At 49.3% G+C, this 27,155-nt stretch overlaps 11 protein-coding genes across 11 annotated transcripts; 6 read left to right on the forward strand and 5 right to left on the reverse strand.

The window, feature by feature from the left end:
* Positions 1 to 3,701: 3,701 nt before the first annotated feature.
* Positions 3,702 to 4,699, reverse strand: N7471_012601 (DUF2841 domain-containing protein; the record flags this gene model as incomplete). Its single annotated transcript, XM_057285320.1, has 3 exons — positions 3,702 to 3,901; positions 3,949 to 4,440; positions 4,504 to 4,699. 3 exons carry the CDS (start codon positions 4,697 to 4,699, stop codon positions 3,702 to 3,704), a joined length of 888 nt encoding a protein of 295 aa, XP_057131586.1.
* Positions 4,700 to 9,029: 4,330 nt separating this feature from the next.
* On the reverse strand, positions 9,030 to 9,813 carry erg2 (C-8 sterol isomerase ERG2; the record flags this gene model as incomplete). Its single annotated transcript, XM_057285321.1, has 2 exons — positions 9,030 to 9,367; positions 9,441 to 9,813. 2 exons carry the CDS (start codon positions 9,811 to 9,813, stop codon positions 9,030 to 9,032), a joined length of 711 nt encoding a protein of 236 aa, XP_057131587.1.
* Positions 9,814 to 12,821: 3,008 nt separating this feature from the next.
* Positions 12,822 to 13,632, forward strand: xgeA (putative endoglucanase; the record flags this gene model as incomplete). Its single annotated transcript, XM_057285322.1, has 2 exons — positions 12,822 to 13,165; positions 13,236 to 13,632. 2 exons carry the CDS (start codon positions 12,822 to 12,824, stop codon positions 13,630 to 13,632), a joined length of 741 nt encoding a protein of 246 aa, XP_057131588.1.
* A 2,656-nt stretch (positions 13,633 to 16,288) lies between these two features.
* N7471_012604 (cyclin family protein) lies at positions 16,289 to 17,585 on the forward strand (the record flags this gene model as incomplete). The annotated part of the gene is made up of 2 exons (XM_057285323.1): positions 16,289 to 16,938; positions 16,991 to 17,585. The coding sequence occupies 2 exons, from the start codon at positions 16,289 to 16,291 to the stop codon at positions 17,583 to 17,585; spliced, it is 1,245 nt and encodes a 414-aa protein (XP_057131589.1).
* Positions 17,586 to 18,590: 1,005 nt separating this feature from the next.
* Positions 18,591 to 19,562, forward strand: N7471_012605 (aromatic alcohol reductase; the record flags this gene model as incomplete). The annotated part of the gene is made up of 1 exon (XM_057285324.1): positions 18,591 to 19,562. One exon carries the CDS (start codon positions 18,591 to 18,593, stop codon positions 19,560 to 19,562), a length of 972 nt encoding a protein of 323 aa, XP_057131590.1.
* Positions 19,563 to 19,982: 420 nt separating this feature from the next.
* On the reverse strand, positions 19,983 to 20,967 carry N7471_012606 (uncharacterized protein; the record flags this gene model as incomplete). Its single annotated transcript, XM_057285325.1, has 3 exons — positions 19,983 to 20,441; positions 20,559 to 20,791; positions 20,904 to 20,967. The coding sequence occupies 3 exons, from the start codon at positions 20,965 to 20,967 to the stop codon at positions 19,983 to 19,985; spliced, it is 756 nt and encodes a 251-aa protein (XP_057131591.1).
* A 502-nt stretch (positions 20,968 to 21,469) lies between these two features.
* Positions 21,470 to 21,679, reverse strand: N7471_012607 (uncharacterized protein; the record flags this gene model as incomplete). Its single annotated transcript, XM_057285326.1, has 1 exon — positions 21,470 to 21,679. One exon carries the CDS (start codon positions 21,677 to 21,679, stop codon positions 21,470 to 21,472), a length of 210 nt encoding a protein of 69 aa, XP_057131592.1.
* Positions 21,680 to 22,049: 370 nt separating this feature from the next.
* On the forward strand, positions 22,050 to 22,832 carry N7471_012608 (BTB/POZ domain-containing protein; the record flags this gene model as incomplete). The annotated part of the gene is made up of 3 exons (XM_057285327.1): positions 22,050 to 22,093; positions 22,152 to 22,507; positions 22,558 to 22,832. 3 exons carry the CDS (start codon positions 22,050 to 22,052, stop codon positions 22,830 to 22,832), a joined length of 675 nt encoding a protein of 224 aa, XP_057131593.1.
* Positions 22,833 to 23,191: 359 nt separating this feature from the next.
* Positions 23,192 to 23,969, forward strand: N7471_012609 (BTB/POZ domain-containing protein; the record flags this gene model as incomplete). The annotated part of the gene is made up of 2 exons (XM_057285328.1): positions 23,192 to 23,235; positions 23,291 to 23,969. 2 exons carry the CDS (start codon positions 23,192 to 23,194, stop codon positions 23,967 to 23,969), a joined length of 723 nt encoding a protein of 240 aa, XP_057131594.1.
* A 376-nt stretch (positions 23,970 to 24,345) lies between these two features.
* N7471_012610 (BTB/POZ domain-containing protein) lies at positions 24,346 to 25,126 on the forward strand (the record flags this gene model as incomplete). The annotated part of the gene is made up of 2 exons (XM_057285329.1): positions 24,346 to 24,404; positions 24,457 to 25,126. The coding sequence occupies 2 exons, from the start codon at positions 24,346 to 24,348 to the stop codon at positions 25,124 to 25,126; spliced, it is 729 nt and encodes a 242-aa protein (XP_057131595.1).
* Positions 25,127 to 25,501: 375 nt separating this feature from the next.
* N7471_012611 (GNAT family N-acetyltransferase) lies at positions 25,502 to 27,131 on the reverse strand (the record flags this gene model as incomplete). The annotated part of the gene is made up of 2 exons (XM_057285330.1): positions 25,502 to 25,619; positions 25,684 to 27,131. The coding sequence occupies 2 exons, from the start codon at positions 27,129 to 27,131 to the stop codon at positions 25,502 to 25,504; spliced, it is 1,566 nt and encodes a 521-aa protein (XP_057131596.1).
* Positions 27,132 to 27,155: the final 24 nt, after the last annotated feature.

The following is a 27,155-nucleotide window of genomic DNA, read 5'->3' on the forward strand; positions in this document are numbered from 1 at the left end:
CATCCGATCGGCTCCTTCTACATATGGGAGCCGTCGTCCCCTTGTAAATAATCCCTGGCAACAACTACGATTTATATTGTGAGCCCATCGCCCATGTAGTAACCACACTGCACTCAAATTGGCGATCACCGCTTTTTGGGCGTAGTACCCGAGTCCATGCGATCAAGCATACTCTGCTGCCCAGAGAACATGGTTGCAGCCGGATCGGGGTCTAGCAAGCGCCATCTTGACCAGATCTGGTAAAGACGACTCCACCAGCATTTACGACGGACTCTTGTGGTGTGATCTACTTGGCTTGGAGCCGCATACATGCCCCTATTCCATCCCCCCCGAACGCAATCACATGAAGGCTGATTAGGGGTAGAAACTTCAGCATAGGTTGTCGGAGATAGTCAAAGAGGTCGCACAGCAGGATAACTCTTGGTGGTGTTGTTACGGACATCAATGCCACCTTCACAAAGGATCTGCTTGAACAGTGATATACCAGTCCAAAGCGCAGTGTGTCTGACCAACAGTTGGTGCTCAAGGACACTCGACGTGGGGACGTAGAGACTCGGCCATTTCCTCGCAAGAGCTGCTCGCGCGCGATATGTTAGAAGACGATTTCAGTGAGAAATGAGACACACGCTCGGCTTGACTAAGCTCCAGCTGCAGCGACCTCTAGGGTGAATAACCTTTGCACATGTTGCTCGGGCTTGGGTAGAAAAGAGCGTGCTTAGACATCAAAACTACCCAACATTTGTCCAAAGACAACACAACATTTCTGACAGCGCCCTCGATGCAGCGTCGTGTATGTCCGGTTAGTCCATTGCCGCTCGTTCGTATACATCGAGCGGCTCAGCAACGCGGAGTAGGATCAGGTAGAACAGTAAAGGTCACTGATTCGTAGCTCGTGGCTCTTGAGTCGGCTCGGCTGTGACTCGGGACTAGATGGTCTCCTTTCTCAGTTTGTAGCTGACATGGCCATTGTTAATCTGTAGGCTCGAAATGACGGGACTTTTGCCTCACCTTTTCCTTGCACACAGACTTGGACTAACAATCTGGCCGTCCGCGAAGGCATTGCTCACCTGCCATGATGCAAGACAAAACCACCAGCATTCCTCGGGTCTTTGAAGTTCCAGGACTGAAAAGACGCGAGATGTCAATCGAGGACAATGAGGATCACCAATTGGACGCAAGTCATTCGATCCACAAGGAGGCTATTCTTTCGCGACGTTCGAATGCCGAGACAGACGGTGGTTTAGCCCATTGTGCCTTGGACTTTGTATCGGGTAGAGACACCAGCACATGACTGATGCACAGAGTCGACTGAGAGAAGGGCCGAGGTCGGCGATCTAAACTTTACATTGACTCATCATCGATGGCGCCAGTAGTCATGAGGAAGTGATAGACAGCGTGCGATCGCATCGGTATAGGGGAGCTCGAGCAGACAAGACACTTGCTCGCTTCGCATTCGACTCGAGTGACGGTAATATGAGGGGACCTCCTGTTGTACGATCCGAGTCAGCAAGGCTTGAGCCACTTGGACAAGTTGTTATGACTTACCTGTACATAAAGTTCGCAGAGTGTACGCTTGCGACGGGACGATCAATTAGCCTCGTGATCATGTCAGCTTCCCGACTAGATCACTAACAGTTCTCTTCGGCAATGCAGTCACCATTTATGCCATGTTGTATTTATGTTCGTCGCACTCTCCGGCTGTCGCTTCGAAGAAGCCGCGCTGGGTGCACCGGGAACTTCTGAAACGTCAAAGGCGCGTGACAAGCCCACCTCTGATTGTACAGTCGTAATGGGATAAGACCTCGCGATGCGGACGGCCAGAGGGAGGTTCATACACTCCACCTTTCATGCGGTGAGGTCGAGGGCGGAAGACGCGATGGAGCGAGCACGCGTCGCAGTGCCACCTCGGTCTTATCTCCGATCCGGCGATAGAGGGACTCCCCACAAGGATGTTTCACGGGTGGCGATGGGCTGCTCCTATGTACAATGGCATGAAAATCAGTAATAGTGTTCGTGTTTTGGAGCTCAAAAATTTGGACAAATAACTGGATATAGCGCAACAGAAGCCGGATAAATCACTTACATTACCAGGAAGAATGGACGTCTCAAGCTTCTATGCCGCGAACCTCACAATCGGATGTCCGCACCCTGTTATTGGCCAGCTCCTTTGATTTATATTCTTCACCTAGGGTAATGTATGCTGCATGGTCTGAAGCGACGGGACCAGGAATGGTGTGTAGGCCATGGCTTTGTATTGAGCACTAACGGGGGTGCTGTATCCTCGGGGGCCACTCTGGTGCGATGTCAATGGTTCACTGTCATTCATTAGCTTGTAGATCAGCGAGACAATTAATGACTCACATGTTCTGGTGGCCAAGATTAGGGACGAAGAGACGGCAAAGAGCTGTTGTCCTTGCGCTCGTGCGTTGTGGTCGAATATTCTCAGTTCTATCGGAATCGCATCGTTTTCAGGATCAGTAGAATTCAGACAAGTCAGGCTAGGATTCACATACCTGCGACGTGGATATTCGCGCTTTTGCCTTGGAAATACACACAGAGGCTGTACAGTAGATCAGCTCAGTCAACTGCTGTGGCGGAGGCCTCTTCCACATTGACCAGCTAATCCAAAACTCGTATCTTTGATCGGCTGACGTGAATGGCAGTGCATCTGGTGGGAATACATCTCTCACATGCGCCGTCTGGCTTGCTGGTCCATGATGTATTCTATAAAAGTCAGCACAGCGGATTTTAGTACTGGGTCAAAGGGAAAGAACTTATCAAATGCCTCGGGCACAAAGCTTGCTCGATTTTGCGTAGTCAAGTGATAGAATCGTAGAGCAAATTGCTGTGGGTAGAGGACGTATTTATAGACTTCTCGGCTCATCCTGTCGCGTAAGTGCTCTGCTTGCGTCGAGGGACCTCTCTTGAGGCCTGTTGAAACCCGTGTCTTCTTTTTGCCGCAATTATTTGCAGCGACATCTTTTGCCTTTGGATGCTCAGCGAGAGAGACGAGTAAAAGTAGTGTTGGGGAAAAGGGATGCTGAGTCGGTCAAGAAACGTTGATTGACTGTTGAATTTTTCACGGCCCTCTTAAATTGAGGCTTTGTAGGAGATATTCAATCCGCAATGACAGGCTCATATTTCTTGTTCTGATCACCTCATCTGTGAGCGACTCAACGTTGAATCACCGAAAAGCGCCTACAATTTCATCCCTAGAAATCATGGACTTAGTTTCCTAGCCTCGCTTTAGTGTTGTGCTGGTTGTGTTGAGCTGTGGGTCTGTCCCATCAACCCGTTGAAGCTTGGCCACACGTTGTCTCAATTTCTGAACTTTGACCATCAAGATACATTGGGTTTATATTTTGTTTTGTTTTCTTAAGATTTGTTTTTGATGGCTGTGAATCCTACAATGTTCCGTTTGTCGGATTTCTGAGGCTTTCAACGAAAGTGGAAGAGGTGTCTGATTGAAATATATCTCCTCAATAAGCGTTCATATCTGAGCCTCAACATCTATGCAGTGGCTCGAGTGATGTTAATCACAACACCAGTGTCTTTCCCATGTCTAGACGCTCTACATCGAGCATAACGTCTAGGCTGGCATTCTGCTGTTTGCGACAAGATCGAATCAGAAATTTTCACTCTTGATTGGGCATCTACTCGTACTCGGTACATGTATAAGCTTTAATAACAAAGAACGTTTTTCATGAAAACTGACCTTTTGCACCCTTGAAGTTCAATTCCTCTTCTTGTCGAACTAGGTATATATCATCCAGGAGCTGAAGTCGTTCAGGGGGAGATATTTGACAGCGAATCGGTCGGTCAGCTTCTCTCAATTTATTGACAGTGATTCCGTGACTTGCTAGCAGACCGCGCACAATGAACCCTAAAAGCCGGATGCGTTCTATTTGTGTTAGAAAGCAAGGATTTTGAACCGACAACACCACTTACCAGCTTTAAGTAGATGGTCAGGCTCTTGATGGCTGACTCCAGATGGCCACCAGGGTGGCTTAGTCGCCTCTGGATCAAGCTGCTGTTTTTTGCCAGAGGTATTTATCCGCCCATTATACGGGTAGACCATCTGCTTCCTCGGTTCAATAAGTTTAATGTATCCTTTTGCAAGAACCCGGCAGTTCGACTGGTTGAACTTTTTGAAGGCCTCCTCGTACCACAGAGCCAGTTGTCCTTCATCTCCAAGAGCAAATGCGGCGCTTTGCTGGCTTTTTCCATCAAGATCGACCGAATAAGGTACGCGTTGAGATTCCAAGCCATTGCAATGCCAGTGGTTGTTTTGTTCCACAGCTAGTTCAACTGGAGTTCCTAGTGGAATGTAGTTTTGCGAGAATCTATCACTTTCTAACAGTCGTTGGTCATGTAGCCCATAGCCCATTTGCAATGAGTGAACGTCTTGCCCATAGTCTTCTTCAGTCTGCACTGGAAGCACTAGTGATGTGCATCAGCCATCACCGTGCGAGGCTCCCATTCCAGAGAGATGTCATAACTTACGGCCTGGGTGAAGTAGGCTTGTTTGCGCCGACCTAGTCGCGTTCAGAAAAGCCTCCATTACCCTGGGGGTCAGAATCGAGTGGCTGTTATTAGTAATTGATGGGGACACCTCGTGATGAAGCGTGCCTTTCGCATCGAGGTAGATGAGAGCATAATACGGATGGAAAAATCCAATATGTCGCTGTATTGTGGCCATCTTTGCTTGACATAAGTTGAGTTTATAGATGAATGCTAGAAACCGTTTCCCGTCAGTGTTTACGAACGGGGCAGTGGACATTTATCTAGCCCCACGCTTATCGCCCGACCCCTTGCGACCGGGCCAATCCAGCTCCCCTTTCTCACACAAATTGACGACCAGGCCAATTTGACGGAAGTAATTGACACGTAGAATCCAAACCCAAATGATCTTCAGGTTGCATATAGGGATTTGGTTTCTATGAAGCTATTGGGCGCCTTCTGGCTGCGAGACGAAGCTAAAATGTCGCTATCGGTCCGCCATTATGGTTGAGGATGCAATTCTCAACTAGCAGTGAAACCCAGTCGAATCAAACATTCCCCTCCCGTCTTATTCTTTTCGGTCGTTCGTGTCCAGGTGGCGCGACGCGAAACTGTTTAAATGGTTTTTTTGACAGCGCAGTAATGTGGCGCGCTTCTCAATCGCGCTCCTTCCTCAGCATCGAACTCTAGCAGGAAACAAGAAGTGGTGGCTCAATTTTTTTTTTAGGGTTTTCAATTAGTGATCAGATCGCTTTTGGTACCTTTGTCTTCAGTGTTGTATTGTGCGTTCGTGTTCCCGCAGGAAGCCCCAGGACCATCAACCAATGCAGTGCAGAGAAATCCCAAGAAATGTGCCTACTGCAAGAAGCGCGGCCATGTGGTCGCAGAGTGCTGGAAGAAACAGCGCGAAATACACCCGCCCAGGGACCATGCCCTGAAGGCTGAACGGAGTGCTTCCGGCTCACCAAGAAACAATATGCAAACATACCATCAAGCCAGAGAGAAGATCGGCAGGGCCCGCCGACTTCCAAGAGACCGAGGATCAATATTGTGAGGGCGAGGGTGACGACCCTTTATACCCAAGCACCGCAACCCCGGTGGATCCTGGACTCGGCCGCCACCAGCCACATCTGCTGGGACCGGAGCTGCTTCAGCAGTCTGCGGCCCCACCGAGAGATTTTGGACACGGCGGGCGATCCAGTGGAAGCCGAAGGGATTGGTACGGTGAAGCTCACGCTCCGGGGGAAGTTCAACGAACCCCTGGTGTTAAAGAATGTGTACTTCGCGCCACGCGTCGGGATGAACCTGATCAGCGTGCCGAAGTTGCTGCGAGACCGCTACTCGGTGGTGGCGCACCCGCAGAGCGTCTTTGTGCAACGCCGAGGACGGACTGTGGGGACTGTTCACCATGCGGAGGAGGATCTGCTGATCCTGCGGTGCCATGTGAGCAAGAGATCCCGTGAACGAGTCCAACTGGCGAGGGCGCCGACGGCTTATGGCCATGCAGATTCCCTGGAACCGCAGGCGGTGGCCATGGACGTCGACGATCCTCCGGAGTCAAGTGGCGCAGAATGCGCAACGTCAACCTCTGAACTCGGTGGTGAAGCTGTGATACTCGAAGGAGATGCGTGCAGAGGGGTGGACCAGGCCTCCGAAGCGCTGTGGCACGCTCGGATGGGACATCTGAATCAGGGAGGCTTGAGGGTGGTCCTCCGGCAGACCGGCACTCCGTACCGACCGCTGACGTGGGCCGAGCTGCTGGCAACGCCGCAGTGTCCGGTGTGCATGTTGGGTAAGCAGCATCAGAAGATAAAATCCCACGCAAGACGGCCACGTCTGCATTCAACGAGAATATTCGAAATGATCCATTCGGACATCATGGAAATGCCAGTTGCCAAAGATGGTTCAAGGTACGTGATCACCTTTACTGACGATTATTCTCGCGGCTCGTGGGCATATGCCATGAGATGGAAACACAAAGCGCTGCAGAAGTTCCGACAGTCCGAGGCATGGGTGTACCGACAGTTCGGCGCTCAGATCAAAAGATTTCTCACCGACAACGGGAGAGAATACTTGCCCATTGGAACACACCTCGAGCCCCAGGGAGTCGAGTTTGACACTTCGCCACCCTACTGCAAAGGGCAAAATGGACTGGCCGAACGCACAAATTGCACTATCCGGGAGCGGATCAACACGCTCCTGTCCGAAGCGAACCTTCCTCCTTCCTGGTGGACCGAGCTCCTGGACACGGTGGTATATCTGAAGCTGCGCGCGCCAGAATCAATACCACAGAAGATCACACTGTATGAAGTCCTTTACGGGAAGCCGCCATCGCTGTTGCAATTGTGACGGATCGGATCCCGCGCCTGGGTGCTCATCCCGAAAGAGCGTCGAGCCAAGCTCGGACCCAGATCATCCGAGTGCCGATTGCTAGGTTACTGTGAACCGAACCAGTACAAGCTATATGAGATGCATTCAGGAAAAACAGTCTTTTCCCGTGATGTCGAGTTCGATGAGAGGACCCCAGTGGCGCCACTCATCGAAGGGGAAACAGGCAACGACCTCCCGGACAACACTCCTCCATCATCTGTCTTTCCACAAGCGGTGCCCCAGTGTAGTGGTAGAAATCCGTGCTTGGAATGCCGAAAACATCATATTGTCTGTGTTCTCGACGAGTGCTCTGAAAAACGACGGAAAATTCATCCAAAGAAAACGGAAGAAGAACTCAGGTACTACCAAGAGTTTTTGGACGAATTTCTGAAGGCAATCCGGGTTTCTAGTGAGGCTGATGTCCAACAAATCATCGACGTTGTGCGGTCGGGATCATCGATCAGTGTGGTCCGGGATGCGGTGACTCGCCTCATTTCCGAAAGTTATCATCTCGGACGTGCCTCCTGACTTGTGAAGGTTGCTAGCGTGGAATTGCTATCTATATAGAGAAATGACGGTTGCCTGCGGCCGTCTTATTATTTGGGCTCTTTCGCTCGGCCATCCACTTCCACTTCTAACTAATTAGGTAACATGATGGCACGTTTGTGCTTACTCGTTAATATAACACTAAGCTATCTGTTATGATTCGGAAACCAACCGCTTAGCAATATACTTAGAGAGAGTATCCTTTGTCACAACCCAAGTAACACCCCACTCGATCTGGTAGTGAATTGAGTTTGTAGATTGTCCATCCCATATTCCGCCGTCCTCCTGTTCAACTACCGGCAGAAACCCCACTTCACTGGACCGTGGTTGATGCAAGGGGGATGGACGTTCATCAAGTATTTCCTCGGAGCTGCGTGAAGGGCAGACATGGATCCACGGTCCAAGTAACCGGGGGTGGGGCGTACAAAAGAGTCTGACCCCATATATCGGTCGATGAGTATCATCATCATCACCAAAAGGTGTGTAGGTCATCCCTCCGAGGCAGAAGATCCAACTGAATATTCTAGTAACATCATTGTGCGTCAGCTTAGGAAAGTCAAGAGGGTGTCAAGACTCAGGAAGCGTCAAGAAAGGGTTGTGGCTGACGGGCTGAATATTGTGATAAACTGCTCTTTCCAAGTGCATCCACAGTAGCCTGCCATGATGGGCTATCACGCTCAAGTAAAACAAGAGCCAGAAGAATGGAGTGCTTATGAAGAGGTCAAATGGGTAAAGGGCAGGGAACAAGGATAATAGAAAGTAATGTGAGATAGAATACGTCGTGCTGAGTACTGATTTTGATAGATAGCTGAAGGATGAAGGAGAAGAGATGTACGAGCAAATTGCAAGCTTATATAGAGCTGTACATTTGTACTACATTTGTAAAGGCAGCCAGATGCCCGTTGCTACCTACGGTTCAACAAATGCTTGTTTTGACAAACAACTGACTCTAGATAAGATTTTGATTCACTGACTCATTTCATTCACTTGGGTCTACCTGGGTAGGTTTGGCTATGATGACTGAATTACACCTGGGCAGCTCTAGATCCCGACGTTTAACTACAAATTCCGCGTTGTATATGGCTGCGCACGTGTTATTAGTCAAAGAGGTTTCTGTTTCCAAGGTTAAAGTCAATATATCTCTATTTGCAGTAGACCTACGAGATTTCTAGGTATGAATAGACAGGAAGAGGCTTCCAACCCGAGGGAGTGGCTGCTTTTCTATGCGTATGCATTTGGCTCCAGGTCATTCAGAACTACATAGATCTCTCGCAGTTTAATACTAACCGTGGGTGGTACGAAGTTAAAATATTCCGAAGGCCTCAGGTTTTTTTTACTAGTTGGTTATGGACGGCGAAAGCAGCAGTTTGGTGTCCTAAACCAACCACAGCCCAAGTCCAATGATCAGTGTTATAAAAGCAGCTTGACAACCTTAGCTGATGATTTCATTAAGAAGGGTGCTCGGTACTACCGATTATGTATCCATGCCTAGTAACTTTTAGAACCAAAACAGCACCTCGCCAGGTGCCCAACCAATGCCCATATCGTACATTCCACGTAGACCTCATGAATCCAACCGAAGCCTGCATATCAACAAGAAGCAAATGGTATGCTTACAGCTTGCCCTGCATCAAGTTGCCGACCATCTCACGGGCAGTGATGCGCGTGGTAGCCCACAAAGTAGGGAAGTCCAGAGTGCTGGAGAAGGTATCGGCGTAACCGAAGAAGAGCATGGGAGGGATCCAGCCACGGGCGTACTCGAGCGCGAAGCAAGACTCATCCATCTTGTACTGCTTGACCTCGCCGCGGACGAGGTGGTGCACGCTACCGGCCGGGTAGACCTCGGGCTTGAACTCTCCGGGAACGTAGGCGAGCTGGGTGCCCTGGAGGATGTTGAAGTAGTCATCGGCGGTGTGGCGGCCGGTGTGGCCTTCGGTTCCGATGGCGGTGCCTGCGGAAATTAAATGTGGTTAGAAGGGGAAATAGAAATGGTGGTAGACCTTGGTCGCGGACGCAAAACTCACCGAAGATGATCAGGTACTCGGTGATACTGGCGTGGATCACGTACATGGCGCCCATGGCGCCGCCGGCGTTGTTGAATACCCACTCCTCTTGGGTGCTCAGGTACTTGGGGCCGACTGTCTGCTCCAGTTCGGCAACAATGAAGTTGACGATGGAACGGGTGTCCTCGCCGTGGGCGCTGATAGCGCGCTGAGACACATCGTGCAGGTGCTCCGGGTCGAAGAGGTAGAATCGCTCAAGGCGCGCATCGAGGTATCGGTAGACGGCGGAGAACAGGGCCAGGAAAATGGCCAGGTAGCTGAGGGTCTTCAGGGAGAAGCAACGACAGCGGCAGCCGGAGCTGGAGCTGGAGGACTTGGAGGATTTGGAAGGCATCTTGGGGATTGGGAAAGGGTCCTGGAGTAGGAAAGAAGGCAATCGAGCCTTTAAATTTAAATTTCACCCCTGGCGAAAACCCCAGAGTTCCACCCGGTGGGGCATCAAAGCAAAACAATTGAATAATAGTCACACCCTCGCTTTTGTTCAATTTACTATGTAATACTCCGTACAGTATAATATATAAACAATTCCTTGCTCAAATATGTCTCATATCTTAATTCAATACATGCACCTCCCATGTACTGGTAATATCTGCCCAGTGCAAATGGTTTGCACTGTTTGTATGGATGTGTTTGGATGTGTTTGCATTGTTTATATTGGACAACAGGCCATGTCGGATGCTCACAATCCGAATTATCGTCTCTTCTATTGGCCAATTGTCTTCGCTATCTCCTCTTGTCAATGATGTTGCCTACTCCATACATTGTACTCTGTACACTGTTCCAACATAATCCAGTCAAGTGATGGCTCATATCGGATTGCCGTGATCCGTAACCGATATGCGGAAACTACCGCAGACCGCGGAACCCGATGCCAAGAGATATCAAACTTTATTCTTCTGTTATACTCCCTGATTTCCAGGTCCTGGTGCCTCCAGCGATTTATGTAACCATGTACCTATCCATCCATGGATGGATGCGTGCCTTCCTTATTTGGGTGCCTTCCCTTATGGTCAAAACTCGTCACCTACCCCAGTTTGCTCATCGCCTTAAGCCACTGGGAAAATATAAATACCCTCCCCCCCCAACTTTCTCTCTCTTCTTCTTTGTTCTCTCCTCAACGCTCCAGGTCCACATTGCACATCGTGTTCCTGTTGTCCGAAGGGTATCCTGAGGGCACTGATGATCTTTGATGCGGTTCAGGTTAGGCTGAAATGAGCTGGGGCTTCGGTCCTGGCCCAGGCACGAAACATGTGAGGCGGACATGTCGAAAGAAGCTCCTGGGGAACCCACCCTCCCTTAGGAACCAATCGGCAGTCTTACCCTTACCTCTGTGGATACTGACTGTACTTTCCTGGGTTCTCCATTGACATTGGGAGCTGAACACTGTGCTCTTTGAGCCAATTTTTCGTGCTTACCTTACAGAGATAGCTCTCTGTTGTCCACGGGTTCCCGTGGACGGTTCTTCTTTTCAATGCTGTTTGTTGACAGCGTGGTTGCCTAAGGCCTGGCTGTTTGTTTACTCCAGAACTTGCTTGATTGATCCTTCTCCTTTTCGTACGTGTTGTGTTGTCTGTCAGCTATGAATGTTTTCCCATTGCTTGCTGTTTGATTCTTAGCTATTTAAAATTCTGAATTGTCTTTTTCTTTTCCTTCGCCCTCGTCCCTTTTTCTTGTGTCATGCTTATCTCTAGTCCCTTGAAGACTAGTCGTCGGATACTCTATATATGACGGTTTATTGGTGTTTAGTAATCTTGTCACATATGGGAGCCACTCTGTTTCAGATAGCTAATGCTGCCTAAAGGAAATGATCTGTTCCCACAGGTCAGCCGCACAGTAGCCTCCCTATACAGCACCTTTTGGGGTACTAGCCATAACCTGTACCACGGTCCCGTACTCTATAGACACATTAGAGTTAGGACACGAAGTGATTGTCATTGGAAACTCATTGGAAACTACGCTTACAATGAGCGTGGATTCCACATATCAGTATGAAATACTTCCATCAACACCCATCTGGTGTATCCAAGATCAAAGACAGCTGCTCTTGCTGCCAATTGCTCACGGAAGTAGGCGGGTTGGTACGCGCACGATGTGCTTGACTCCTGACCGCTACTGTCTATTCCAACGGGTAACTTGAGGGTGGTTCGTGCTTGTTGGGGCTTTGACTTCTGTCGTCAGCAACCTGCCGTAGTCGATCTATGTCAAGGATTTGAAGCTAGCAGGCTGAATACAGGCTAAACACAATTATTGTGTGAATATCCCAGGAGATGACGACGATTGGGATGCATTCATGCCTGAGCCAAGCGCCTCAGGATCAAGGTGATCTACTGTCAAAGGATGTCAAGAACCATTTGACCCCTGTAGTGGCAATGGATTTGAAGGTTTGAAGGTCAAGATGTCGATCATGACCCATTGAAAAACGGTCGGATTTCCGCAATCTCTCTGGCTTGGAACAAATATCCAGCCGAGGTATCGGAGTTAGCATTATTTTTCCGAAGATGTCTTAGATTTCGATTATTGATTTGCGGGGTGCTTGCATATGCATGAAGAACCGGCAGAAGTGACGATGTGGCTGGTTCACCATTCTCCTTGCGTAACTCCTCTTGACTTGACCATGTTTTTGACGGATTTTGACATTGCACAAATGCATACAATGGCCTTTGTGCCAGGCAACACGAAAATATCCAATCAGTTTACCCTCGGAGAAATTTCGCAGATACTCTAAGCTCAAGTTTCTTCAGGGGGAATCCCGAATAAAGCGGGTACCTTCCAGTAAACAATGTCATATTTGACCGCGTTTTCTTCTGGAAGCAGCAATCCTCCCCGTTCTGCGACGCCGTCGTCCCACATTTGCTGCCGACGCGGCGGAGATCTTCCCGAATCCACAGGAAAACGGATAAGACCTTGCATAACCACTGTCTTCCCCAATCTGCAGTGAAACGGATAAACTTCTGCATGACAAGGATCCACGATGGGTAAAAAGGTGCACGTTGTGGCTACGGCAATCTCTTTCCCGGTACTCCGTCCCTGCCCCATGCAAGCTTTTTAGCTTTTGGTATTATCCGGATGTTGTGGAGTCCCGGTCATGATCTCGTTGGATAGGGAATAGCACGCCCAAATATCGAATGTGAGACAGGAGTACTTGGTGCTCTATACGAAACACGAACCCACCCCCGGTCTAGAATCCAAGTTATTCCCTAAACGGACGACTTCCGAGAGAAGAGAAAGCGAAGATGGCATGTATAAAGCAGACCGGAAACCCGACTCCGTGATACCAGAACAAGTACCATTTCCAATACCAACACCTCCCATTTACCCAGAACACCAGTTCCAACAGCCACAATGAAGTCCTTCATCGCACCCATGTCTCTACTTGCCCTGGCTCTGTCCGCCATGGGCGACGCCGCCAGCGTCCGTCGCGCCACAGAAATCTGCGACCAGTGGGGCACCACCACGACGGACACCTACATCATCTACAACAACCTCTGGAACCTGGCCCAAGATTCCAACGGCAAGCAGTGCACCACACTGGACTCGAGCAACGGCAACAAGATCGCGTGGCACACCTCGTGGTCGTGGGGCGGATCCGCGACGAACCAGGTCAAGAGCTACGCCAATGCCGCGCTGAAGTTCACCCCCAAGATCCTGAGCACTGTTAGCAGCATCAAGTCCAACTGGAACTGGAGGTAGGTCTTGAGTGGTGGATATGTGGTCACTTTGGAATGAACAGCTCCCGCTAACCATCTCTGGAAATAGCTACTCGACCACCAATATCGTCGCCGATGTCGCCTACGACATGTTCCTCAGCTCTACTCCTGACGGCAGCGAGGAGTTCGAGATCATGGTGTGGCTTGCGGCTCTGGGCGGTGCGGGCCCGATCTCGTCCACTGGCAAGGCCATCGCTACGGTCACTATCAGTGGTTCCGAGTGGGATGTCTGGGTCGGTCCCAATGGTCAGATGACTGTGTACAGCTTCGTCGCTAAGTCGACCGTTAAGAGCTACAACGGTGACCTGTTGGACTTCTTCAAGTACCTTGTCAAGAACCAGGGTCTGGATAACAGCAAATACTTGAAGACTGTGCAGGCTGGCACTGAGCCTTTCACCGGCACTGCTGAGTTGACTGTTTCTTCTTACTCTGTTGCTGTTGTTTAAATCAGCATTTAAACGGATTTAGCACAAGGGTATAATTGGGACTTGGATTGCTCTTACTCTGTTGCTGTGATTCAAACAGCTAGTTAGATGGTGGGATTGGACTTGCGGAGATGGTACATTGGTTAAGAAATGGAAATCAATTTGAGATTCACAAAGCATCGGAATGAGCGATAATCTGCACTACCAAAAATAGAATGATGATAAGACACATGGACAAATTGTGTACCTAGGTACTATCAACCTGCTACTCCGTACATACGGTCGCATTTCAGTGTTTCAACCCAAGACCACACCAACACGATCTCTAACCGCCGACCAACACCTGAAACGAGCCCTACCATTCTGAAACCGCCCCATCCCAAGCGCCTAGCTCCCAAGCTCTGAGAACTCCAACGGCCCCATAACAATGATGGAGCCTGGTCCACATCTGTAGGAACACCTGTGGGAACACCAAAACATCGCTAAACCGGTATCGAGCACTCTCAACCAACCGCACAACCAACTCACCAACAGCGAGACGCCAGATCCTGAAACGAGGCGCAGTCTCACACATCCAACACCAACATTCCAAATCGCCCACTGATTCGGCTCAGGCGGAAGGGCGGGTGACGACCCGCGCATGTGGTCTGGGGTAGGAAGAACGCAGGAGTAACGCGCGTGGAGAAATCTAAGAATAACAATAACACAGTAGTAAAGACTTAAAATTAGAAACGCGAAACGTCGCAGCGCTTCCACGATGTTGGGATTGTAAGCGCTGGGCGGGAAGGCGGGAGGGGAAACCAAAGCCCTGGAGGGTCCTGGAGGGCCCTGGTGGGGGACGGGCGCTTATATAGATTCATTTAGATGCATATGCAGTGTGCTTCTGTCTTTTTTTAGTAAGTAACGCAGTACGGATAACTAAGTACACGCTAAGAGTGCTATGCACGGAACATTGCATGCATCCCACGGCCTCTACTGCATCGGGGAGAAAAAAAAAGAGGTTGGGAAGAGGACGAGGTTGGTAAAAATCGATAGATCCAACGGGAAGGAAAAAAGGAGATCGGGAATGATGTGACCTGCCTTATGTGAGGTGGATTAGTCGGGTAATTCCATTTGAACTTTACTTTGGTATTTCTCTTTTCTCGAGGTCATCGGGCATGTTTGAATCCCCCTCGAACACGCTTCGCGCCATGACAGGGGGTTGGGGTTGGGATACAAGGGAAGCAAAGTACGGAGTACAGGAACATTTGACAGGGATTCCGTGTGTCTCGCCCCACGGTGATCAGATCGGGAACTGACAGGTTTCGAGTGATTGGGCACTAACGCGAGTTCGCGGCGCCAACCTGAAATCGCCACCTTTTTTTCTCAGCTGAAGTCTGTTTTTGGTGATGATTGACTTGTTGGTTTGTTGGATTGTTGGTTGTGAGTTGGTTTATGGGTTTGATTTGTAGAGATTAGGCAGTAGAGTAACATCGATAGGTTACTAGATGCTAGATACTGGATACTGGATACTGGATTCTATTTTGGTACGCGTTCAAGGAATGGAATGACCCGCGCATAGATATGAGACGGTCGTGAGTTTCATACTCCGTAGTTCAGGGTGAATAATTGAGTGGAGACCTATATTGTATGGCGATCCTGGATCAGCTGGCTTTGCGATGTTGGCGATGGATGTTCCCAATATGCTCCTTATTTTTGTTTTTTATGTCGAACATAGAATACTATCGCATTAAACCGAGTAAATGAAGTAAATCAAGTTAAAGTCAAACCTGGAAAAACCAACCGTAATACCCATTGAAAATGAGGCACAACCCTCTATTGGATGAATCTAGGGATAATAACGCACAGGTACAATAATAGTCTATCAAGTGTACATCATCCGGGCTCTCTCGACAAATCAGCTCACTTTCCTTCTCTCAGACTCCGCGCGCCAAAAAGGTTGGAGCATCTTAGATTCAACTATGCAGGTTCGCTCTATTCTACCCCTGTGCTTGGCTTATTCTCTCTTCTAACTGGACCCGTCCTTGCAGGGGGGAAAAAAAGCCGTACCCCCCTCTACTCCCACTCTGGCGCATACCAGATACTATAACTAGAGAGGTATTCCGCCCAGATTCTTCACGAGATTCATCCACATGCTCAACGTCGTCATCCTTTCCTTTTATAATTCCCTTTTCTTTTGATCGTTCGCCTTTTCTATAATAATTTTGTCACCGAAACATTATTTCCAATCTATTGCCTACTTGCAGTGAACTGTGGATTGTGTCTCGAATAAATATCCGGTCTCAGTTGATTTGAAGACTCAGTTAGGGCTATCGATAGGCGTTGACACGACAACCCCAACTATCCCATCCTTACTGCAACATTCTTTTTTCTTTCAAAAGAGTACTTCATCTGAAAGGTATCCTGCTGGCTCAGGAATTCACTTTTCTCTATTCGACATTGTGTGTGGGTTCTTTGATCTGATTTTCGCTTTTGCTTCACTTTGTGTCGACTCTCATCTGATACAAACATAAAGACCTTTGTCTTGCGTTTGCCTAAAGATCGTTGAATTGGATTGTCCGAGACAATCGATTTGTGCCTTGAAATATTCTTTGATCTCTGCCCGTTTGCATATTTAATTCCCATCCTCGACCTCTCTTCTCCTCCGACATCCTCTACCATATCCCTCTATCACAATATGGATTCATTGTCGCTCAACCGAGCAGCTCTCGATGAGTTTGTCACTACCCGAGTCACTCGGGAAATGGTGTCACACCTGGCTCAACAGGCAGCTCAAGTCATCCGCTGTGAGGCGCATGTGACCAACACTGTCAACCAGAACGGCCAACCTACACCACCATCCACCCCTCCAATGGAACCCTCTAACCTGCCTGCTCTCCCCTCACTCGAGGCCTTCATTGCCTCACTCGTGGCCCGGTCGCAGGTGCAGGTGCCCACTCTCATGAGCTGTCTCGTCTACCTCGGTCGTCTTCGTTCTCGTCTGCCACCAGTCGCAAAGGGCATGCGCTGCACTGTCCACCGAATCTTCCTCGCCTCGCTCATCCTCGCCGCTAAGAACCTGAATGACTCCAGCCCCAAGAATAAACACTGGGCCCGTTACACCGCAGTGAAGGGATTCGAAGGATTCGGCTTCTCTCTTCCCGAGGTCAACCTCATGGAACGCCAGCTCCTCTTCCTTTTGGATTGGGACCTGCGTATTACTGAACAGGACCTCTTCACCTACCTCGAGCCCTTCCTCGTTCCCCACCGCCAACGTCTCATCGCCCAAGAGCAAGAACGTCTCGCCGAAGAGGAACACCGCCACAAACAGCAACAACACCGCGAATGGTATGGCATCCCATTCTTTAGCCTCTTATAATAATCACTAACCCACCCCTAGGCGCCGACTGCACGCATCAGCGGATCTGCTGGCCAGCCGCCTCCGCCGCCAAAAGCTCGAAGCCCGCGGCGAGACCCGTCGCGCAAACGACAATTCCATCCGCCGTCTCCCAAGCCACGTCTCCTGCCCAACAATGCACAACACCCACTACGCTACACAGAACGCCGCCGAACACGATCGCTACAACCCCTACCAGCGCCAGCGCGCATCCCCCACCCGAACCAACCGCTCTATCTCCCCGCCATCTGTCCGCGACGTGCCACCCCTCTCCCACGCCGAGACCTTCAACTCTCTCTGCTCGCGCTCGTCCAGTCTCGCCCCAAGCTCAAGAGGCACACCGGCCTCCATCAGCACAGTTTCCTCCCAGGGTGCCGATGACCTCATGCTCACGGATTCCAGCCGCAGCCCGTCATCCCTCTCTCTCAACTACAGCTACGTGAACGTCGCACACCTCGAATCAAAGAAGTCTCTCGAGCCTATCCGCCAGCCGTCCAAGAAGCTGAAGACCAGCAACCACGCGCACAGCGGCGGCTTCGTGGCTCGCTTCCTGGCTTCCGCAACAAACTCCTACATGGGCGGTCGTCGATCTCACTAAATCGAGCTGGCTCTCGGTTTCTCTTCTCTCTTTTTAGCAATCTGATCTTTACTTAATCACCGATGCTATTCACGCATCTCTCATTTTTCCTATCTCTCTGATTGTTGACTATCTCACACATTCCCATATGACTTTTATTTCCTTTTCTCATTTCATATTCCTGCTTTGAAAAAGCTATTCCCCCCGTTGATACGCACATGTGCCAATACCCCTAGCTCACTGCCATTAGATGTTCACATATATCATCTAACACCGGTGTATGAGCCTGATTCCGCCAGAGTTGTGATCCTCTCTGCTTTTCTTTTTTCCCCCATCTATTCCACTCGCTACTGCATCTGCCTCGTGCACTTCGGAGTTTGTATGCCATATGGTATTTCTTATGCTTGTGGCCTTACATTTCACTCGTTTTTCACTCTGGATGCTACCCAAGAATCACACGCTTAGACTTTTTGCTCGCGCTCGCGCTCGATCGACGTTGTACTTTTGATGTACTTACCTCCTACTTGGACAATGAAACTTAACACCGATTTTAGACTTCGTACAATACTGTAATGTATAAGCTTTATTGTAATCTAAAATAAGAACCTAGTACATATGGTGCTCATATGTACCGGATAATGCCTGGCACTCGAAACCTTTCCCTTTGCGTTTTAGCGCTCACCCCCTGCCGCTCTTTGATCACTAAAACTGAGCATGTCTCGAGGTCCCTGAGTATTCTGACTTGATCACGGGCCATTATATAATCAACGTGATCTGCCACGGAACATTATCTGATCACTCTGATTTGCTCACTGAGTGCTCACTAAGTGTAGGAGACTCTTTCAGATAGATGATGTCATTGGCTCTCAACACCCAAACCTTTTGTCAAGTTCAATAGCTACGTTGTACACTAGCTACGTTGTACACTATTCATGTTCTTCTCGATCTCCTCTTTTTTCTCTAATGGCTACCTAGGTATTAGAGAGAAACTGCACAAATCGATACAATATTCATCTTCTGCCCATCATGCGCGTCGCAATCGCCGGTGGCACTAGTCCAACACTAGGTTTCTCAATTGTCTCAGCTCTTCTCGCCACGGATGGTCGCTATACCCCAGTCATTCTATCAAGGGAAACTACGATCTCGAAAAAGCAGAGCCTTGCTCAAAATGAAGTTGAAGTGCGATGCGTGGACTATCATTCACAGACTTCTTTGGTCACTGCGTTGAAGGACATTGACACAGTAATCAATGTTTTGCTCATCCCAGGCCCCGAATGGGTGACCGTGCAGCTGAACCTCCTTCATGCAGCAGAAGCTGCAGGCTGCCGCCGCTTTGCCCCATCTGAATTTGCCCTCACTTCTTCAGCCCACTCGATGGTCGACCTACTCGATGCCAAGAATAAGGTCTGGGAAGTTGTTCAAACGTCGGTAAATCAACATCGAATCGATGCCGCTCGTTTTCCATGCGGGATGTTCATGAACTATCTCGGCATCGGATGCCCCGATTCGGGCAGACGAAAAGATGCCTTGGCTGGGTTTCAAGAAGGACCGTTTCTCATTCACTTCGAGAACCCCGAGTCGCCTTGGATTGAAGTTCCCCTCCGATCAGACCAAACCTTTCCGAGACTCACTATGACTGACATTCGTGATATCGGTCGATTTATTGTTGCCGCTCTGGACATCACTGAGCCATGGGCTGGTCGAGAGCTTGGAATGGTGGGGGATACTCTGAGCTTCGAAGATCTGATCAGCATTTGCCAAAAACATGTTGAGCGCCCTATCGAGATCCGACCCTTGACAGAGTCTGCCCTTCAGACAAAACTTTTGACCATTCCACAAAGCGAAATTATCGCCCGAATGGAATGTCAATTGGCAATCGTCTGCGCTAGGGACATGTCTGTGGTACCGCCCACGCTCAATGAGTTATCTTCAGTGCAACCCACGACCGTCGCCGAATACATGCGGCACTACTGGGGACCAGAGAGGTATCAAAGTTAATACGTGATCAAGAAATCTGGGTTGGAGCCTTTTGGTTTATATTGCTTGTCTCTCGGTCTTGCATATAAGTCACTATAGCTATTATAGTATAAACGACCCTATAGGGGCTAATCCCTTCTAGGTATAGTCTGCGGTGGGCTGAGTGCATCAGTGTTGTTCACTGATTGGACACTAAGCATCACTGAGTAATCAGAGAGCATCTAATGAGCACTCACTGAGCATTGGTCATTCTGCTCGTGACTGAACTGAGCATGATCACTGATCTGAGTCCGTGCTGACATCTGAGCCTGAGCCTGAGCATCCTCATAAAAGCGGCGGCAGATCAAATAGGAAAGCCCCACACGCCAGGGAAAATCCGGTACGGATGTACTATCTACACCCCCTTGCGCAACTATACAGGATCCTATATTGCATACCCCTTCAGAACCCTAACCCCTCCTCCCCCTCTCCCTTGTCCTTACCAATATTCTTATCCTTATCCTTCACCTCAATCCTCGCCTTACCCTCCTCCTTCTCCCTAAAAAACTCCCCCATCATCCTCCCCGGCTCCGTCCCCCCATCCTCCCCAATCTCAAAACACTCCCCAAAAGCCTCAATCCCAGCCTCAATCCCACCCTTCAGCGAAAGCTTCTCCCACCTCGAAATCAAAGCCTTCTGTCTGCGCACAGCAAGCGGCCCATTCTTCCCTATCTCCCCAACCCACTCGGAAACAGCCCCGTCAAGCTCCTCATCCTTAACAACCCGCTCAACAAGCCCCCAGCTAAGCGCTTCCTGGGCAGAAATCGTCCCGCCAAGTAATAGCAGTTGTCTTGTACGACCCCAGCCAATTAGGCCGGGGAGAAGGGCTGCTTCGACGACGGAGGGGATGCCGAGGCGGACCTGAGGAATTTGTTAATATCATAAGCTTTGAAAGTGTGTGAGCATCTAATCATCCCACATATACTTCCCATATTCGTAGAAGTCTCGTAGAAGTAGAAGTATGAAAAGAAAACAAACCTCAGGCATCCCAAAAACCGCCCCGGTCCCGGCAACACGGATATCACAAGCCGCTGCAATTTCCAATCCCGCGCCCAGGGCAAACCCATTAATGCGCGCGATGACCGGGACGGGACAGGTGCGGATAGCGGTGCATGTTTCGTGGACGGATGTTATGAACTTGCGTGCTGCGGCGGCGTTGGGGAGGGTTGATAATTCTTTTAGGTCTGCACCGCCTATGAAGGATTTGGGTCCTGCGCCGGTTAGGGTTACGGCGAGGAGGTTTGGGGTTTTTGAGATTGAGGATAGGGTTTGGGTTAGGGAGGTTAGGGGAGGGGGTTGAGAGGGAGTTTAGTTTTTTGGGACGGGAGATTGTTAGGTGCGCTATTTTGGAGGTTTTGTGGGTGGTGTAGGTTGTTAGGATTGACATTTTGGCGTTTGGAGGGTGGGATTATTGGAGATTTGATGATATTGGGTGATTGGGAGAGGAATGGGATATATGTTTCTGTTTATACTTCGAGGCCGAGAAACACCGAGGCGTGGGGAAATGTACTAGTAGTCTTCCCCGCGTTTATGTATCCTCGGATAGGTTTAAGCTATATTATAGGGGAAGTATGTATTGATATTGATGTACGACAAGAAAGTGCGAGTCAAAGGGTCAACACCATTCATATGGTCGTCGCGGGGTGAAGCTAAATCAAGGACCGTTAGATTTGAATCCGAGAAATGATCATAGGTGCTCCAACCGGTGTCTTTTAGGATCAAAATCACACCCCCAATGATGCTGGCAGATACGATCGTTTAGGGAATTGCATCTGGAAAAATACCGTAGTTATCACCAGGAACAAGATGTGTCATCGTCTGGACGAGAATCCATATGGGTCCCGCGGTGCTTGCATCTTCGATTTCTTTAGCCGTGCTTGAAATAAGATTCATATCAGTCGGGTGACATTTGAGAAATAGTGGCCAATGTTGTTGGTGACCAGAGTGGCCTCGTGGCTCGAGTAAGGTCCCCCGAGTTCGTGGCAGTAGACCACGCCGGCCGTGGTGGTAGGTACACGTGAGTCAAGGCTTCCCACTGGTACTAGAAATTCAGACAAGCGGGTGGCATTATCCATGAGAGTGGGTGTGAGCATCCACATGTGGGGGTAGTATAACAGTCACCTATATTTAAGATCAAGATCTCTTTTTGTAAGTTTGTAAGTTCCTTTTTATATCCTTTTCATATCGTCTCATATTTGTTTCAGGGTCTTTTATATATCTATATATGTATTGTTTTGGATCTCAGTTTATAGCTGAATATGCACGATGAAAAAAGGTGTAAAATGTGCAAACCAACCTTTCGATATATAACATAGCATATGATTGACATAACAGTCACTTGCGCTTCATGTGGCCTCGGCTGTAATAAGTCACGCCCTCGTCATTCGTCATCATCCACAGTTGTCCTTTAGGGTTTGAATTCTCTCCGTCTTAGACAGTCAACCGATCACCTTCCCACGGCTTGCAAAAATGGTGGGAATGATTGAAGCAAGTGCTGAGCACTTCACAACTGAGTAAGCAAGTTGTATTTCTCCGTCAAACGTGAGTCTTAACACTTTCTTATCTACCTAGTGTGCTCCCGCTCTATCACGGTCCTTTCATCAAAATACGACTCCAACCAAGCGAAAGAGAATATACAGTTTCGAAGACCCTACTCTGCGCAAAGTCACCAGTCTTTTCGGCCATGTTCCACCATGGATTTCGAGAGTACGAAGAGCAAACAGCAACACTGCAAGAAGAGGGAGGTATTATCTCTATACGGAGTATCCAAGCACTCATTCAGTGGCTCTACACCAGGATCATCAATTTTGATATCAGCGACAAGGAAGAGCATGTTATAGAGCTCGCAAGGCTTGCCGACAAGTACAGTATTACCGGCATCGAATCCTATGTGGCTCAAGATATCAGAGATACCATTCGCAGCCCAGGTATCAAGGTTGAAGCATTTACCTTGAACGCATTTTATCCCTTCCTAAAGACAGCACCTCCTGGCTCACATCTGAGCACATTATCTCGGGGACCTTCTTGCCACGTGGACATCCGGTGCGCCGTACATTGGCTGCAGCTTGCGTCTATGGGTTTCTGCAATACAAGAACCACAAATTTGCCCGGGAGGCTGAGGATTATCCTACCTCTGGAGCTGATCTCCTCCGAGAGGTACAACTAGCCCTGAATACATCAAATGAGCCCCACAGGGCTGTTACCTTCACAGATCCTCTCGACGACGTAACAGTTCACCTTCGCAGGGCTTGAGATGCACTGAAACATCGAGGAGGAAATGGAGTCTCGGGTGTCTTTCGAGGGCTAGACTAGCTTCACGGCATGGACGGTTGGATGGGGATTGCAACTATCGGTATTGCTACATAGCCAAATCGAAAGAACCGAGGTAGAAAGTTGAAGGTCTAAATTACACGTTCAGACTCCCTGCAAACATCTCTTTTAGTCAATATAGTACACTAAATTACGTTGGGTTGGCATTTGTAGTCACTGTATAGCAGACAAACAAATGACAATGGAAGTCATCATATAAAGCCATCCCCATAGCACTCATCAATCTTCTTCTTTACAAATCACAACCAATCTTTCCAACCCGTCAACCTATCAAAGTTGAAATGAGTGAGACACCTGAAAAGAGTGCCCAGCCCTTCGCAATAGCGTAAGTAAGCTATTACCCGGGAATGGCGTCCACTTTCTAACACCTCGTTACCTAGGAGGCTTCCACTCTATCATGGTCCCGTAGTCAAAATTCGAATCAAAAACAGCTGTGAATACACAATTTCCAAAGCGCTGCTCTGCGCAGAATCGCCGGTTTTCACAGCCATGTTCAGAGGTCATTTTCAAGAGGCCCAAGAGCAGACAGTGGACCTAGAAGAAATGGAAGGCGTTGTCTCTAAACAGAGTCTTGAAGCACTCTTTCAATGGCTTTACCTTCGATTTGTCAAGTTTGATATCGAAGACCCCGGAGAGCATATTTCGGCTGCCATAGAGCTTGCAAGACTTGCGGACAAGTACGAGATCACTGGCATAGAATCTCAGATTGCCCAATACATCAAGGAAATCATTATTGCTAATCCAAAGCCCAGCAAGACTAAAAGTCTGGTGCCTTATAATAGCAACACCCATTGCCTGGGCTCTGAAGACATTATTTCGGGAATTCTCTTACACGATAAGCATCCAGTTCGCCGTGTTCTAGCCGCAGCCTCCGTTAAAGGGTTTCTTCAAAGCGCGAGCCACGATTATGCCGCCACAGCTCAGGAATATCCTGAATTTGGAGCTGACCTCCTCCATGAAGTGAGGCTAGCCCTGAATACTCTGAACCCCCATCGCAGTGTTAAATTCCAAGACCCTATTACAGGGACAAGATGGTATCTTTATAGCGTTAGCCGGTGATAGAGCGTTGGGGTGAAAGTGTGAGTGCATCTGGGGAATCTATTTTCGAAATTGGAGGTATGGTTGGAAGTGTTGCGTGGGACAATCGTTAGATGTTATTTGGGGCAGGACTGCTATGCATCTATGGGTCTAGTTCAGAGTCCCCGATGGGTTAGGGGTATCTCTATTGCTAAGCAATCATATCGACCACAACCTTTGAGATTGACCTAGGAAGAAATATTCCAATGAGCACAGATTGCTTGTTTGTTTGGGCTATTTGACAGCCCCCGTTGTTTGTAGCTCTTAATACCTTTGTTTCTCTATTCCCAGTAACTGGCTTCATGGCAGTTAGTTCTCTCTGTATCATCAATCAATCATTCATTTCACTGCCTTCAAAATGAGTGGGACCTCAGAAATGGAAACATCTGAGCCAGGTGATGAGGGTTTTGCAACATCGTATGTCCGCCATATTCCTCGGGAACGGCATGTTTAACGCATTGATATCTAGCATTGTTTCGCTCTTTCACGGCCCTCTCGTTAAGATTCGACTTGAGCCAAGCAACCGGGAATACACGGTTTCAAAGAACCTCCTCTGCGCAGAATCGCCAGTGTTCTCGGATACGTTCGAAGGCAGTTTCTCAGAGTCCAAAAAACAAACGGCAATACTACAAGAAATGGAAGGCGTGGTGTCTGTCCGGAGTGTCGAAGCACTTATCCAATGGCTATACTTCGGCAACATCAAATTCGATGAAAGCTTTGAAGAAATATGTATAGAAGCTGCCGTGGAACTCGCCAGACTTGCGGAGATGTACGAAATCACCCGGATCGAAGACCCGATAGCCCGATACATCAAGAGGATGTATACAACAACTGGAAATATCCACGACGAGTACAAAGAATACCGCAGGTATCTTGAGCTGGAAGATGAGGAGAAAATCTTGGGAACCGTTTTACGTGATAGCCATCCAGTACGCCGTCTCATGGCTCAAGCCTTCGTTGTATCGTATCTCCGAAGAGACGCACACCCAAATGGCTTGATGACCCAGAAATGTCCTAAATTCGGAGCTGACCTCCTTTACGAAGTGAAGCTCACCCTGGATACTCTGAGCCACTATGACAGTGCTACTGTCAAAGATCCTATTACTGGGAAAAGAAGGCATCTGAAGTGGGAGGACTAGTGAGTGGATCCGGGGGATCTATGAGATTTCGAAATTGAAGGAATTCATTGGGAGTTGGCGCGAAGGCATTCACATCTGTTTTACAACAATCGTTGAGGGTGATTGGGAGCAGGACGGTCTCGTTGAGAGGCTGGGATGAGTTAGGATCGACCTAGGAAAAAGAGCCTAGGTAGAAAATAGGAGATTGGTGAAATCAAACGTCATCCAGTCCAATAAGTAATAACCAGACCGGTTGTTCTATTGGGCTAATCGTCGCCTATGGTAAATGGCCAAGACAATGTTTCAAGTAAGTAAAATAACAAGAAATGTCAAAATCCAGGCAATACTAGCTGTTTCGTTACTCGTGATCTCAATGCAAATCGCCACTGTGGCACTCTATAGAGCCGGACTTTCCCAGTACTCGCGCTTGATCCTCATGATGGCAGAGTGCTTATGCGGGAAGCTGACCTCGCCTTCTTTATAGAAGCCTGCTTTTTGGAGGTAATTAATGAGTCTGCGAGAAGTTAGAACATTGATCTTCCTTTCCTCACTTCCTCAACTTTGCCACCGTAACTCACTTGATATTATCAATCCGCGGCTCCAAAACCACAGATTCAGTCCGCATATCCGACAAGAAGCAATGGTGCACCAAGGCACTCAACCAAACCGCAACCCGATGCGCACCGCGGAACTCCTGTTCCCCAACAAGCAGATGAATACCCCGATCATAATTATCCACATGGTCCACAAGTCGTCCCAGCCGATCTTCCTTGACCCAGTAGATCTCAAAATACCCAAACGGCTTCCCGTCCCAACACCCGATAACAGGGAAACTGTGTCGGCTAGTCAGAGTAGCCAACAGGAACTTCTCCTGCACAGACTTGGGTCCGCCTTCACCCCACATTGCCTCCACCCGCGGGATATTCATCCACCGATGCAGCGTGTCCAGATCAGAGCAGATATCCTCAGTGAGATGCTGCGCGATGCTCGTCACAGCCGTGGTAACAGGCGTCCCAGGTCGACCATCAGTAGCACCATCCGCCGTCATCGGCACAAACGCCACGCGGAATGAGAGATACTGACTCATACTGGGGATGTAGCGCACGTAGAAGACCTCGCCCTGGTGCGGCGGTTTCGGGCGCACGGGGTGTCGCACCCCGTTCGTGGAGGTGAACTGCAGCGGCGGTGGGGGATAGTATGTTGGTAGATGGCTGCCGGAGGTAAACGGTCCTACCGAGGTGAACGGGCCCATATTCGCCGTCTGGAATGTTGCCTCCATGGGCGCCAGCGCGTGCGGCGTTGTGCTGGGTGAGCCATCGGGCGCGGGCGACACATTACGCGACCGGTACGGAGGTGTTGATGGACGGCCTCTGTTGGGCGTGAGTGTGAAGAGGAATAGTCGTGGGTCGAGCTGCCAGAAGCTGCGGCGGCTTACGAACATCGTTGACCAGCTGCTTGAGTCGCGGGTTTCCATGGGCTGGAGGCCAACGGAGGAGTCTTCGGTCGCTATTAGGCCCATCCGCTCCAGCTTCTGGAGCAGGTTCCGGCCTTTGAAGATCCCTTCCCGCTTGATGTTTACCCGCCAGACGCCCTTTGGGCGTCCGTCGCGCGGGGTCATGCTTGACTCCGCGGTCTCCATGTGCAGGTCTGGTTCGGGCTCGTGGAAGTACCACCATAGAGTTGCCCACAGCATCATGGCGATCTGGCGCGTGGGTGAGGTCACGGGCTTGAAGTCGCTTGATGGTGGGTTCACTATATACGAGATGTAGAGGGAGTCGCGGGTTAAGGTGGGGGTAGTGAAACGGGTAAATCTGTCTTCATCGTCGCCGGGTTGCTCTGAGTCTGGTTCTTCTTTCTGCTCGTCTGTCTTGTGAGGCTTCTCGGTGTGGATTATGATTGTCCATCCTGGGGGGAAGGTGGAGTTGCGCTGGACGTTGAAATCGGCGGATTTGAAGGTGACCCCACCGAAAACGGGCGAGACGTTAAAGGTGAGGCCATTGGGCAAGTAGCAGGTGGTGTTTCTCATGGCGAGAATATCTTTCGGGGTATT

Source organism: Penicillium samsonianum (genome assembly GCF_028829775.1).
Source record: "Penicillium samsonianum strain IBT 33392 chromosome Unknown utg000007l_segment0_segment0, whole genome shotgun sequence".
Lineage (NCBI taxonomy): Eukaryota > Fungi > Ascomycota > Eurotiomycetes > Eurotiales > Aspergillaceae > Penicillium > Penicillium samsonianum.